Source organism: Petaurus breviceps, unplaced genomic scaffold (assembly GCF_028583685.1).
Source record: "Petaurus breviceps papuanus isolate PSGF00001 unplaced genomic scaffold, PetGlider_PUasm1.0 90760, whole genome shotgun sequence".
Taxonomy (NCBI): domain Eukaryota; kingdom Metazoa; phylum Chordata; class Mammalia; order Diprotodontia; family Petauridae; genus Petaurus; species Petaurus breviceps.
Genome location: NW_027187338.1, coordinates 481369 through 496617, shown reverse-complemented (window position 1 = coordinate 496617; position 15249 = coordinate 481369). Strand labels below are relative to the sequence as shown.

Sequence of the window (15249 nt, the reverse complement as noted above, 5' to 3'; positions counted from 1 at the left end):
TATGTAGCTTTAATAACCCATGAGAGGGGTATTTTCCTTATGACATAAGCCAGCCCACGGAAAATGCTTTTCCATATTTTTCCCCTTTTGTATTTTCCAAAATGTCTTTCTCTAATCAAAAGAGGCTTTTATAGCTCCTTCACTAAGATTTCCAAGCCTTCTCCCACTCTTAGAGAGCTGGTGTGCTATAATTGGATTTGAAGTCAGAAAACTCAGGTTCAGTCTGATCCCTGCCCTTAATACCTGCTTGACTTTGGGCAAATTTCTTCACCTTTTTTGACATCAATTTCCACATTTGTAAAATGAGACTAGCTTAGGATGTTCTTACCTTTTTTGTGTGTCCATGAACCTCTCTGGTAGTCTGGTGAAGTCTATGTGCCCCTCAGAATGGTTTTTTTTTTTAAATGCAGGAAACAAGAGATATAGGATTACAAAGGAAAACAAGTATAATTGTTTATCAAAATATTTTAAAAGTTCATATATCCAAGGTTAAGAACCCCTGGTTCTCCCATTTCTTCCAGCTCAAAGTCTATGTTCCTTTGATTATTAATTGCCTAGAGCACATGTATTAAGCTGCAATTATCTAACAGTTTATCGTCAGCTTATTAATTGTCTGCTATGTGCTAGGGCTAGGTTCTGGAAATTCAGGAACAAAGATTGAAACAATCCCTACTCACAATGAGCTTACATTCTAATGGGGGAAATAATATACACACACAATACATATATATATATATATACACACATATGCATGTAATATGTATAAGCATAACAAACATGTGTTTTGTATATATATATATCTATACACATATACATGCATACACAGTATAGTTAAATATGAGATAATTGGGGGATCAGGAGAGTCTTCATTCATGAGATGATGCTTGAGGTGTGCATCTTAAAGGATGATAAGTGACTCTATAAAGTGGAGGTAAGGAAAGAGAGCATTCCAGGTTTGGGGGGACAGTCAGTGGAAAGGCATGGAGCTGGAAGGTGGAGTTTCCTGAAAAGAACAAAGAGAAAGCCAGTTTAGCTTGACTGCAGAATGTAGGAAGGGGAATAATATCCAATGATAATGTAAAGATAGCATGAGGTCAGGTTGTGGAGGGCTTTCAGAGTTAAATAGAGTTTATATTATATTTTAGAGACAGTAGGAAGGCACTGGAGTTGGCTTTGTAAAGGAATCACATGATCAGATCTGAACTTATTTTGGCAGCAGCATTTGGGATGGACAGGAGGTGTGAGAGAGAATGAAAGGGTACTAATTGTAAAGCTGTTGCAATAATCTAGGGGACGAGGGCCTGAATTAAGGTGATAGTTGTGTGAGTAGATAAAAGGATTTGCATGTGAGACATTTTGTGAAGACAGAAATGAGGGAGAATTTAGAGTCTAGGTTAATGCTATGATTAGAAACTCAGGATACTGGAAGAATGTCTATGATAGGGAAGTTTGGAAGAGGAAAGATATTGTGGGAAAGTTAATAAGATCAGTTTTAGACTGGATAAGTTAGGTGAGGGAGAATAAGTAGTCTAGGTTAATGCTATGATTAGAAACTCAAGATACCAGAAGAATGTCTATGACAAGAGGTTTGGAAGAGGAAAGATATTGGGGGAAAGCTAATAAGACCAGTTTTAGACTTGGTAAGCTTAATATATTTCCAAGACATTAGTTTTGAAATGCCCAGTCAGCAACTGGTAATCCAGGATGGAAGCTTAGCAGGGAGATTGGTGTGGACATATAGAAGGCACTATTTGTAAGAGATGCTAGTTAAACCCATGGGAGTCGATGAGGTTATATATATGCATATACACACATACATGCATGAATATAATTGATCCTGTTATTTCTGGCTCTAAAAGGCTTCTTCCAGAGCATAGAATTACCATACATTTACCTGCACTATCCAGTTTTAACAGAACAATTCCATTCCCACAAAACTTACTTTTTAAACACATAGCATTTTTTTGGACAGATATTTTGATTTTATTAGTGTATGGGCCAGAAGACCATGCACCCAAAATAACTCAGAGACTTCTCAAAGTAGAAGCAAAAACTTTATTACTATCTTTCTTGAGAAATGGCGTCCCCAAATCCAAGAAGAAAGTCAGAAGGGAGGAGAGCACTACAAAAGGCAAAAGCAAGATTGTAAAGCCCTAAGGTGGGAATTTCATATCCTCTTCACTGTCCCACTTTACCATTGATTGGTAAAGTAACCTCACAGTCTTCTTATTAATGCCAACCAATTGGCATAAAGGGCTCTCCATTCATTAACCTAATTATTACTAATGAGGCTCTAATTTTGTTAGATAACATATAAAATACATGAGGTCCACTACACAAGTGCAGTAACAACCTCAGACTACTGAACCCCCTTCAGTCCAACCTAAATGTGTCCTTATCTGGGCCTGAGTGTCCCAAGGCCGCTGTCTGCTTTCTGATTGGTCAAATCCACCTGCTGCTGCCAGCTCCTTTTATTCTACATTATTTCATTTTTAGTATTATCTAGGAGTTCTCTGGGAACTCAACTTCTTCCCAAGGCTACTGCCTCAACTCTTCCCAAGGCTATTGTCTGGTACTTTTTATCAGTAGTCTTGTTTCAGCAATTCTTGTAGTTCTATAGAAACTTAACCCTTTGCTACCTCTCACACTACCATTCCTTCCCCCAAACTAAAAACACCTGTAATTTGGTCTCAATAGTCAATCCAATCAATTGTATTAATACTCAGTAGCTCTTACATTACCTTGAGATACATAATGTCCTATATATATATGGGAAACAATACTGAACTTAGTTACAAAATATAAGGGAGTAATATGAATGTATATAGGATGTTCAGAATGGGAAAATTTCACAACAAGTTATCCCTCACATTAGCATAAGGAAATCTTGGTGAGGAAAATTCTATCAATGCAGTTTGGTTGCTTACTTTACAACTTATAATCTTAGAGATTTGTCTGTGGTACCAAGAGGTTAAGTGACTTGCTCACAGAAAATAGCCAGGGCGATGTGTCGAGGTAAGTTCTGAGCCAAGTTCTTATTAATTATGAGGTCAGCTCTTTATCCACTACAGAGACTGCTTTCCAAGCCAAATATAAGGTGCTTTTAAAGTAGCATTAGAAATCGATTTTTCCCCATATTTCATCCTACCAAAAATGGTCAGCCACCTACATGGACTTCTTGAAGATCTACTAATGACAAAGCACTTTAGATGAATATAAAATCAGTGGAATACCCAGCCCTTTCCTTGAATAACTAAAAGATCAGCTGGGCAGACTAATCACTTATACATTAATTCTTTGAAGACATATGTAACTTAGTATGATGCATAAAATACATTATTGTTGAAGAGATGCAGATTTTCCTGAAAGGTGGATTTCAAAATTGCTTAGAGATGTAGTTTGCCATAGTTGAGGAATTGAGAAGTCATTCTGTATAGGAGTAAGCACATGTGCAGACACAAAGATGAGAACCAGTTACTTGCTTGTAAATTCCAAGGAGCTTGTTACTTACCGTGTTTCCCCGATAATAAGACCTATCCCGAAAATAAGCCCTCCCCTTACTGTGTAAGATTCCTCTAAAATAAGCCCTCCCCCGAAAATAAGCCCTATTGAGATTGCTACTGTAGTGAAGGTGATCCCCTGCGCTACATGCTACATTACGGTACCCTCTGTATGCACCGTTCCCCCCCCCCCCGTGAAACGCACTCTGTGCTCCGAGCTGCATCCAATCAGAGCTGCAGCAGTGAGGGTGTCATCCTGTTCTTCCCCAGTGATTTGCTTGCTGGCGCCATTGAGAGCAGTGCCGCGGAGGAGAGCTGAGGCAGGACAACATAAGCCCTCCCCTGAAAATAAGCCCTCTGGTGTTTTTCTTTCCAAAAAAATTAATAAGACAGTGTCTTATTATCGGGGAAACACGGTAGCTCTCTTCCCACCCTGCTTGAAGTTACCAATGGTTGCTCTTATCTGTCCTAATTGTTACTTCGAAGAGTGGGTAAGGGATTTCTTTGAGGGTTTCTGAACATGGTTCACTTTTTTACAATTATATCTTTTCTACCAGGTTTTGAACTCATCAAATGTGAGGATCCTGGAATCCCCCAGTTTGGTTATAAAGTACATGATGGGGGCCACTTTGCAGGAAGCTCAGTATCCTTCAGCTGTGACCCTGGGTACACTCTGCGAGGCAGCCCAGTTTTGATGTGCCTGACTGGAGAGCGTAGAGCCTGGGATAGACCTCTCCCCATTTGCATTGGTAGGATTGCTATGCTTTTCATTATGCCTTCAGATCTTCTTCAGCAAGGCCTCCTTTTTGCCCTCATTGCCTTTTCTTCTGTAACAATAATAAACCTGCTGTCTGATGTCACTATAAAGACTTGATACAAGGCTTCTTGGTCTGGAGATGCTAGTTTGATAATAATTATATACTATGTCTTTTTTTTTTGCCTTTTGGAGGGCAATTGAGGTTAAGTAACTTGCCCAAGGTTACACGGCTAGTATTTTTGTGTGGGTGTTAAGTGTCTGAGGCTGGAACTGAACTCAGGTCCTCCCAACTCTGGGGCCGGTGCTTTACTCACTGTGCCACCTAGCCGCCCCTATATACTACATCTTTATGGCACTTTGTATTTTATGGAACGGTCCCTACTATACCAGTGGGAGGTGTGCAAGGCAGGTGTTCTTATCCCCAGTGTACAGATAGGGAAAATGAAGCCTCAATAACCAAAATCACGTAGCTGGTTGGTGGTAGATTTGAGACAGATTTCAGTCTCCTGACCTTTAGTTTTATGTTCCCCACCCACATATTCTTCCTAATGCCTCTTTCATATGTTATTTCAGCAAATATACTAATAAAGAAGTGATATAGTCAATTGAAAAAGGACCAGTTGGAAGTCTTAGGATATTTGATTTCTTCCATGAGTTTTGCCATTAATTCTCTAAAGTCATCTGCTTAGAAGCTTGATATGGAGAAGCTAGGCCAGATACAACAAAGTCTCTAGTGTTGTATATGGAAAGCTAGATGAAATCCAAAGGGGACATAAAGAGCTTGTGATGAAGGTACTACCATGCTTGACTTGCTCTAAGGCTTCAGGGAGTATGCTGGCCTTTATCTTCATCTTATGGAGGAGGGGGTTGACCACAGGAGCTGCTTAGAGAAGTTTAGAGGGTCTCTAATGGATTGTCAGAAGAGAGAATCCCCAAATGAAGTCATTCCAGAGTCAGTCATTTCCAGATTTGTGAGCTGCTCTGGCCACATGTGTTCCCTGTTCGTGTGCCTTACCACCACAGTAATTTGAGTTTGTGCATACACTTATCTTGCAAACTTGAGCCAAACTTCTCTGGTCTCCATTTCCCTCTCTGTAAAACGGAGATCCTAATTCCTTTCCTGCCTCCCTTATGGGAATGTTGTAAAGAGAAATAAGATAATAAGGCAACTCTATCTCTAGGCTGTGGTACCCTCTGTGATTACTATCCTCTGTTTGGAGACCATAATGGGTCCAGACCATGGTGAAGGGCACAGAGAGGCAAAGATACTCTTGTGTCTTTGTGCTCCACTTGCCTCTCTCACATTTCCTGCCCTTCTCTTTTATTTTCTGTCTACTTTGCCATCTATGGCTTTTTCTGTGTACCCTCCCCCCATAACCAACTGAACTTCAGTATCAAATGAAAAGATGTATATAAAATGCTTGCAAATCTTAAAGCACAATGTAAATGTCTGCTACTGTTATTCTTAACTCCATCAGAACTCATCTGTGCTTTGAGGGCTTTTTTTCCCCATACTTCACATTGATCAATATGATCAAACTAATTTCCTTTGAAATATGAATGGTCAAGAATATCTGTAATGCCATCATTGCTCCAATGCCTTTCAGTGATAACCTGTTACCTTAATCCAGAGTTTAGGTGGTTAGGAAGCTCAGGATTTCCTGAAAAGTGGGATAAGAAGATAATTGCTCCCAACCCTTTCATCATACCCTGGAGGCCAGCCTTTTCCTGTACATTCCTCATCTTATCTGTTGGTGGGCCCCATTTTGAATAAGCCTGATTGCACCACTTGCAACCAGAAGTAACTGTTGGAATTTGAGTTGTCTCCAGGATCATAAGACATGGAAGAGTTAAGAGGCATGGGAGATGTCTAAAGTCTAATGAGCTTGGTAAAACAGTGATAAGGCCAGCACTCAGCGTATGCCAGGCTTTGTGTTAATAAGCACAGGGTAATAAAGATATAGGCAAACAGGACAATCCCTACCTTCAGAGAGTTTGTATTCTAATGGGGCCAGATGGGGGAAGACAAAAGTTAAAGGGACCTAAAAAGTGTGATAGGAGAGGGACAAGGCAGCGGGCACAGAGGAGGAGGAAGCAAAAAAGTATGGAGAGTAAAGTTGTAAGTTAAGAAAATCTTGAGGGGCAGCTAGTTGGTGCAATGGATAAAGCACCAGCCTTGGAGACAGAAGGACCTGAATTCAAATTTGGCCTCAGACACATGGCAAATCACTTAACCCTTAATTGCTTGGGGTGGGGGGAGTGGAGAGACAGAGAGAGAGAGACAGAGACAGACATGGATGGAGCCCTCCTGAAACAGTGGTATGGGCAGGCATTCACCACTGATCAGGAGTTTGGAGCCTCAAGGCAGACATTTTTCTAAGGCAGCCTGGCAGCTAAGTAGGACAAAGAGAATGTAACATGAATTTTAGACTCCATCAGAGACATGGAAGTTACTCTTTCCTGTTCAGACCACATCTGGAATATACCTTCCTTTTTGGTTACTACATTTAGGAAGCACACCAATAAACTGAAATTCTTCCAAACAAAAACACCAGCTTGGTGACATGACTGGAAGTCAGGCCATTTCAATACTTTATAGTACTGGTTGAAGAAACTGGTGATGTTTAGTGTATAGAAGAGAGGACATCATAGCTGCCTTTCAGTATTAAAAAGACTGTCACATAAAAGAGTGGTTAGCCTGGTTCTGCTTGACCTCAGGTGCCAAAAGAAGGAGCAATGGGTAAAAATCACTTGAGAGCTAGATATTGACTTCATATAAGAAAAAAATGATAATTTGAGTTGTTCAAAAGTAAAATGGCCTTCCTCTGTAGACAGTGGTTTTCCCGTCCAGGGATGCCTCCTGGCACCAGTGACACGGAGCAGGGGATAGAGCATTGGACCGGAATTAGAAAGATCAGACACTTACTAGGGTGTTACTTGGGCAAGTCGCTTAAATTCTCTGAACCTTGTTTTCCTCATCTGTATGATGGGGGTAACATTATAACTGCTTCCCAGTGCTGTTGTGAGGAGCAAATTAATTAAAGTGCTTTGCAAAACAAAGTGCTACGTAAAAGTCAGATACTTCAGTTATTTTTTACTAGTTATTTTCATTATTTATTATTTTATTTATGTTATTTATATGTTATGTTATTTATTATTGTTATTTTAGTATAGTTTTAGTTAATTTAGTTTAGCATTGGGTTTAGTTTCAATTAGTTTAGTTTAGACTTGTATTCTAACTCCAGTTGTGTGACCTTGGTCTGTTTCCTCCATAAAATGAGTAGTCTTGTTGGGTGTTCTAAGGTCTTTGACATGCCATGGTTTCATGATTCTTGTCTCCTCCAGCAGTATTCACCTTTCTTCACCTGTTCTTGTCTTTATCCTTATTTCAGTCTCCCTGTTTCTCTTATTCCTGTTGTTCCCTATAGCTTGTCTTCCTGACAGCACAACTGAGTCATCCTTTACCTTGTAACCCAGTTCTAACCTAATAGGACTTTGGGGTCCAGAGTCAACATAGGGGGCAGCTTTTCCTGCATCCAACTCTGATTTTTGGATTGAGGGATCCTATTTTAAAAATCTTATTTTCTTGAGTTTATGACACGTTTTTGGTGGTTTGTGACAAGACATTTAAAAGGGCTGCACTTTTCTTTTACATTAACTTCCCCCTTAGCAGGCACAACTATCAAAGGAGAGTGTCAACATGCTAGATCAGTCCTGTTTCTTAAGCCCTAGTATACCTTGGGGTTATTTCCATCTTGTGCTACTGGAGGACCTCAGAAAAAGGCACAGTTTAGGCTTTGAAACTGCATAACAGCTACCCTATCAGATTTCTCCCTTGCTCCTCACTCTGTTGATATTTCTTTCAGCTGAGTGTGGAGGGACTATCAAAGGAGAGGTGTCTGGACAAGTGCTCTCACCTGGGTATCCAGCTCCCTATGACCACAATCTCAACTGTGTTTGGACTATTGAAGCTGATGCTGGGTGCACCATAGGGTAAGTCAAAAGGGTTCATAGAAGCAGGTAATGGCCTGGTTTCAAGGGATATTACTACATGATGACAGTTTTATGTCATAAGTGAGATAACAAACTTCCAGTTCAGCCTCAGGGAAAAGGACCAGAACTCTATGTGCTACACAGGATTTTTTGCATTTTTTAATCATTGTAGTTGCAACAAGGCATTCTAGCATCTCCAAATGACATTGTGGTATCCTGCCTAATTCTAGTGACTATCACCTCATTTCTTTTTCAGTCTACTCAGAACATACCACACCACTGTGCTTGGGGGTAGGATTGTAATCTCTTTTTGTATCCTATTGGCTTTTTGTGAGTGCATGATAGTACCATTAAACAGTATTAGCATTCAGATCCTAACAGATTCAACATTATGCTACATGATAGGTTTAAGCAAAAATTTATTAGCACTTTAGGAAATTAAAGGAAGAAATCTAAATATTCAAATTTTAAAAAAATCATTGAGAGAGCCTTAGACGTCACATGCTGGTCATTCACTTACCTCACTGGTTGCTATACTATCTCCTGAGTCTGAGCTAGATCTTGTGATCTTTTTTTTTTTTTGTTTTGTTCACCACATACTGGGATACCATATGGCTAGGGTACATGAATGTGGCATGTCTTCATGGAAATATAACCCCTTAGAAACTGAGGTTCTTCTTTATGACATCCTTTGCATGCTTTTATATAGCAATGCTAGGAAGTATCTTATAGTGCCACGGACACCACTAATTAACATGTCATGTTAATATAGCTTCCTTGAATTGGGGTAACATAGGATATATGAAAAATGCATTAATTGATCTGTACTACCCAATTATGTCCCCATGCAATCTCTATCTAGAATAACAGAGGGGTTATTGCTTTTTACTATTGTATTGAAGCTAACAAACTCACCTCTCAAGAATCTAGTATTATAAGATAATTCTCACTGAGCCTCTGCCATATCTAGACCTATGCTTAGCAATATCTATGTTCTTAAAGTAGATAAGGGACAATTTAGAGTTCTATCCAAATGGGTGGAGGTCATTCACAAAGATGTTTTAGATAAGCCCAGACAAAAACAAAATACCAGTGAGTAGGCTAAAATAAAAAGTCCATTCAGGACCCAAAGTCATCAGCCCAGAGACTTGATGTGGAGGTACCAGGCCAGATAAAACAAATGCTCTCGTGTAGTATGTGTAAAGTTGAATAATATCCTGGTGAGACACAACAAACTTACATTGAAGGTAATGCTGTGCTGGGCTTTCTCAGAGGCTTTAGGATGTATGCTGGCCTTTATCTCCACCTTGGGGGAAGGGAGCATAGAAGCTGCTTAGACATGTTTAAAGGGCCTCTTATGAGTAGTCAGAGAAAAGAATGCCCAAATAGTCATTTCAGAGTCCCATAGTCTCCAGAATTGTGAGTCGCCCCACCTACCTGTATTCCTGTACATGCACCTCACCACTAGAGTACTTTCAGTTTGTGCCCACTCTTACCTGTGTACTCTGTGTGCATTGTGGGGGAGCGTACCCTTGGTTAATAAGTAGAATTCTGTTGTTAATCCTGCTTTGCCTTTTGAGCACATGAATTTGTCCTGACTTAATTGAGTCAGCTATTTAATTTGCTAATAGGAAACACAAAGATGAGAGTGGAAGATGGAAAAAGTTTTATTTTTTAAAATGAGTACATAATTTACATGTAAGTAGTAATACTTCTCCCTTGTTTGCATTTATGTAATTAGTTTCTTTTTGCAGAGTGAGACAGCCTTAAGATGGAAGAAACTCCCTATGATAGTGCATGGTACAGCTTTTGAAATGACTTTTAAAAACCAAACTAACAATGAGAGGCTTGCATGTGCATTATAGAACTTTGGGGATATTTTCCTTCAATAGACTTAGACTGTTCATCGCTTTTGCTATTCCTGTTTTTAAATCCTGGGTCGAGTGCACTAAAAAAAATTAACAAATAAACAAATGAGAAAAATAATCAATCAATCCATACTGATATTATCTCTTTTTTGGACAATTATCATGTTGCATCATTTAACAAAAACCAGTCCATTTAGGAGTATTTTTAATGGACAATGGAAGAGGGCCCAGATTTGTCATTCTCCTGCTTGCTGATATACATCAGTGAACAGGGAAGCTCCACTGAGCCTCTAATCCAGACAAAGTACTTGGGATTAGGTGGGGAAATGATCTTGATTTTCACTGTGCTTGGGGGTAGGATTGTAATCTCTTTTTGTATTCTATTGGCATTTTGTGAGTGCTTGGTAGTACCATTAAACAGTATGGTATTAGCATTCAGATCCTAACAGATTCAACATTATGCTTCATGATTGAGTTGAAGATAGTCTCATGGATACCATAGGTTTTCACAACTAAGAAGAGAGGTTCTAGCTACCTGAATCTTTCCTTGCCTTTGGTGATATCGTGACCATCAGGATACTCATAGCTTTCAGAAAAGAAGAGTTAGATGCAGCAGTGACCATCTTCTCAAAGTCAAGGGCATTTTAAGATTGCTTCTGCTTGATGTCATACACAGTTTTCCCTGTGTATGAGGTTGAAGTGAAGCTGAAATTTCTCTTTTGCTGACTCCATGAGTTAGTCTGTCAGGTCACTGCCAGCCACATCCAGATGGAATATGGCATGAAGAAGTGCATAACCTTTGTAGAAGGTCCCAGTATGGAACAGACCATCATAATACCAGTAGTACAGCCAGAGACATACAGATATAGCATAGCCTAGATGACTGCATACAAAGCTGGGCTGGCTTTGGGATTCATGGGAGCTTCTGTGAGTGGTACAGGGTGCTCTTTCAGGACAGCATAGGGCTAATTATAGAATGTATGGTGTCAGGTCTTCTTGACGGCCCCAGCTGGTGACTACCATGTTCATTGGAATGCTTCCAGATCAAAATATGTCTTGTTCAATCAGAATACCTCTTGTTCTGGTTCTTATCCCCAAGTTTTCTGGCCCACATCCAGGATTGTATTTTGATGTCTATGGAGGGGAAGAAAGCCTCAGGGGCATTGTTTCATGCAAAGCCAGATTTGTACAGTCTAGAATCATTATTAATAAAGAGGACAACAATTTCATCATCCATGGTGATCTTTGAAAGGTCAAGGTGAAACCCTAAGACATAAGGGAACTGGTTCAGTCCTGGAGGAAGAGAGGGTCTGGGAACCAAGTGCACATGTGTACAGGAGCATATAGCTACTACCAGTGCTCCCTTAATGACTAAATCTAATGTCATTTTCTGAGTCTCGCCTTCTTAAACTTCTGTGAAACCTTTGACAATCTTGATTTCTGTCTCTTCTTAATTCTCTCTTTTCTAGGGTTTTATTACACAATTCTCACCTGGTTTTCCTCCAACCTGCTTGACTGCTCCTTCTTAGTCTATTGCTGGATCTTTATCCAAGGCAGATTCAACAACTGTGGATGTTTCTTTGGGTTCTCTTCTGAGTACTAGATTATTATAACAGCAAGGTTGAAACTGGTGTCTTCTTGCCTTGCCACCCTTTCCCCCCATCCTAGTTCATTATACACACCACTGCCAAGGTCATTTTCCCCGAAGTGTAGACAGATATTACTATGTGACTACCCTACTCAGTCAACTATAGTGACTTCCTAGGATAAAATAGAAACTCTTGTTTTTTTTTTTTATTTTGAAGTGTTTTACAATGTAATTGAGCCAAATCATCTTTGTCTCTGTTCCTCTCAGACAACACTCCTCCTTTCTCTCTGCCTTTACACTGGCCATCCACATGCCTAGAATGCACTGTTAGCTGAAACTTGACTGCATAGATTCCTTCTTTTCCATTAAGAATGCAGCTGGATTCCTAATTTTTATATCTCCCCCAAATGCTAGTGTTCTCTCTGTCTCTGTCTCTCTCCTGCATTTAATAACTTTGCATAAATTTATATTTATTCACTTTACACTAATGCTGTATATATTTATAAATGTACTTATTTACTTCTCTTAGAATGTAGACTCCTTGAAATAGGAATTTGAAAAAAAACAAACTTGTATCTGCAGCAGCTAGTCCAGAGCTTGAAACATAGTAGGCACTTAATAAATTTTTGTTAATTGATTGATAGAAATCTCTAGTCAGAGACTCTATATCTATGGGAACTTGTAGAAATGAAAAACTAGCCTGAGATGATTATATTACTAGCAGTATATCAGCAAATTTTCTGGTGAGAAACTGGCCCCAGATAAGGCTAATTAGGCTCTTGCCTAAAAGTGTGGAGTTACCCAGATGAGAGAATTCCATCTTAGGGGTTCCCATCTCACAACTCTGTCCCTTAAATGAAGGTGGTAATAAAGTAATATTCCATGAAGTTAGGATGAAACTATTCTCCTAAAAGCTCATTTCTGTATTTTCACTGAGTTTAAAGCAAAAGCCTTTAGAGTGTTTGATGATTAGGCTAATGCTAACCTCATTATCTTGAGTGGCAAATCGTTTTTCCATTACACATTGTAAATGTAGAAAAAATATGTTTAAAGTGGAGAAAACACCCTGTGGTATCTTGACAAATAGATACAACTTGCCTTCCTTATTGGTGTATTAGAGTCTTGGAGAGGGCTCCAGGGTTTCCACAGCAATTACTGAATATTCTTCATTGCAGTATAAGAAAAAAAATCTCATTTAGACAATGGATGCTTCACTCATATGATACTCAGTCTCAGATCTTCACATTTATAAGGGAAAACAACAGCTAAAGGAACAGCTGTTGCCTAATCTAGGAGAAGGAAGACCGATGAGAAATCATTCCCAAAAAAAATGCTGCTACTGTTGTCTCCGGAGGTCTCACTCTGTCATCCAGATGAGAATTAGTTTAAATTACCCTAAATGACATTCAAAAATATGAAAAGAAAATAATCATTTTATTTATAAGACATCTCACCCAGAGTCAGCAGGGCTCTGAATACACAATTAAAGCATATTCATAATAACAAACAATAATAATTAAAGCATAACAAACTCACAATGTAAAAGGCATAGAAATTTCTAAGAAGTTGACAGAAATATTGAAGTTCAGAACACATTGAAAGACTCCTCCCTTTTGTTTTCAGAACAGGATTCAAGTGGAAAAAATAGACAAAAATTTACTCTTCATTGTGTTTAATGACAAAGTAATATCATTTCTATTCACCTCTAACAATCTCTGCAGGGCTACTCCCTCACTAATTGGATAATAATCACTAGATATGGCAAATCTCAGGACATTCTCTATTATGTGCCAGACAAACATGAATCTAGAGAAGCAGCACATCTCTCTTTTTGCTCCCTTTTGGATGGGTGAGAGAGTTTAGGTCAACAAATAAGGGAGCCCCTTAGGAGAAAGATGCCATTCACCCTATTTTTCTCTTCTTTACATGCAGTACTGGATTGATGATCAAATTTACTTGTAGTAAGTGTTCCACATCATGATTTCTTGGATACAGGTAACCTTTGAATCATTTCAGTTGAGTCATTTCAATAGTATCCAACTCTTTGTGACTCTATTTGGGGTTTTCTTGGCAAAAGAACCTTAGTGGTTTCCTATTTCCTTCTCTAGCCCATTTTACAGATAAGGAACTGAGGTAAACAAGGTTAAGTGACTTACCCAGGGTCACACAACTGAGAAGTGTTTGAAGCCAGATTTTAATTCTTGAAGATGAATCTTCCTGATTCCGAGCCCAGTATTCTATCCATTGTGCCACCTAGCTACTTACCCTAACAGGTGTTACTTATTGGCATGTATAGAGTGCCTGTTTATATTTTCATCAGGGATATCCTTGAAATTTATGCAGACTGTTTTCATAATGAATTTGTAGAGGACAAGAAAATAGACATATTAGTTGGTGACAGTTGGTATCTTTTTTGTAGATTTTTCCATATATGTATGTATGTTACCACTTTATTTGTAAGTCACTATAAACATTTTTCTTATATCTTACCCTCCATACTTCATGGTATTTCATAATTTGCACCCATATAACATTATTAGAAAAATAATCATGTTAATAAAATCAACTTTGGCATCAGTGAGCATTGTATGATCATTGAAAGCACTGTGCATTTCCCCAAATACAAAATTATTCATTCTTCTTCATTTACTGAGTTTTAGGTTCATCTCATTGTCTGTCTTCACTTCTAAGCCAGAGTATATGTACAAAATCCATTCATGTTCCACCCAATTGCATACCATAAAAAGGGCAATATGTATTTTGATCCACTTAATTTTTGCAGTATAGAATGAAATGGATTAAAAATATTATCAATCTCCTTTAGTCAAACTTTTGAACTTTGATCTAGATTATTCTTTAGATCATTCTCCTTTAAATTCTCCCAGGTAGAGGTGAGGAGACTCTGAAATGGTCTGGATTCCAGATTCTTCAGCTTAATGAAGTCAACAAAATTCCATCTGCATACAAGAACTTTTGGAAAGCCTGACCATCTGTAGGGAAACTGTCCCTTTGGACTTTTTGCAGAATAGCCTCCATAGACAAATATTTTGGATTTTCAAAGCTTTGTTTAATATTAAAAGTCAGAGAATCTGTGAACAAAATTATAGTTGTAGCATCAAGGACTTTTCTGGGATCCTTAACATTTGTATGAGAAATACCTGAATTGAAGAGACAACTCTTAAATTTATATTATACTCTGCTGAGTCATTCTTTTATGTACATTGATAAACACAAGATTTTTTATTTTTATCACCTCAGTCAACTATGTGACTGTAAACATCTGGCCCATTCAGCAGAATTATCAGCAGTGTGCCTGTTCATATTTCCATCAGGGATATCCTTGAAATTTGCACATAATGATTTTGTAGAGGACAAGAAAATAGACATAATGGTTGATGATGGTTGAGTTCTTTTTGGATGTTTTTCCATATTAATACTACCATAAATTTTCAATCTTTTAGAATCTTCCTCAGTTTGAGATCTTGAAAATTGTGTTACCTCTAAAATATGTATTCTGTATGTTCTTTATATGTTGCAACCACA

At 38.6% G+C, this 15249-nt stretch overlaps 1 protein-coding gene across 1 annotated transcript in view; it reads left to right on the top strand.

Moving 5' to 3' along the window:
* The window catches only part of CSMD2 (CUB and Sushi multiple domains 2), a 1071431-nt gene that overhangs the window by 758825 nt on the left and 297357 nt on the right, over positions 1–15249 (top strand). Inside the window, exons 24-25 of the mRNA XM_069067881.1 lie at positions 4058–4249; positions 8124–8250. Coding sequence (XP_068923982.1) covers positions 4058–4249; positions 8124–8250 — 319 coding nt within the window. The remainder of the gene's footprint in view (positions 1–4057; positions 4250–8123; positions 8251–15249) is intronic.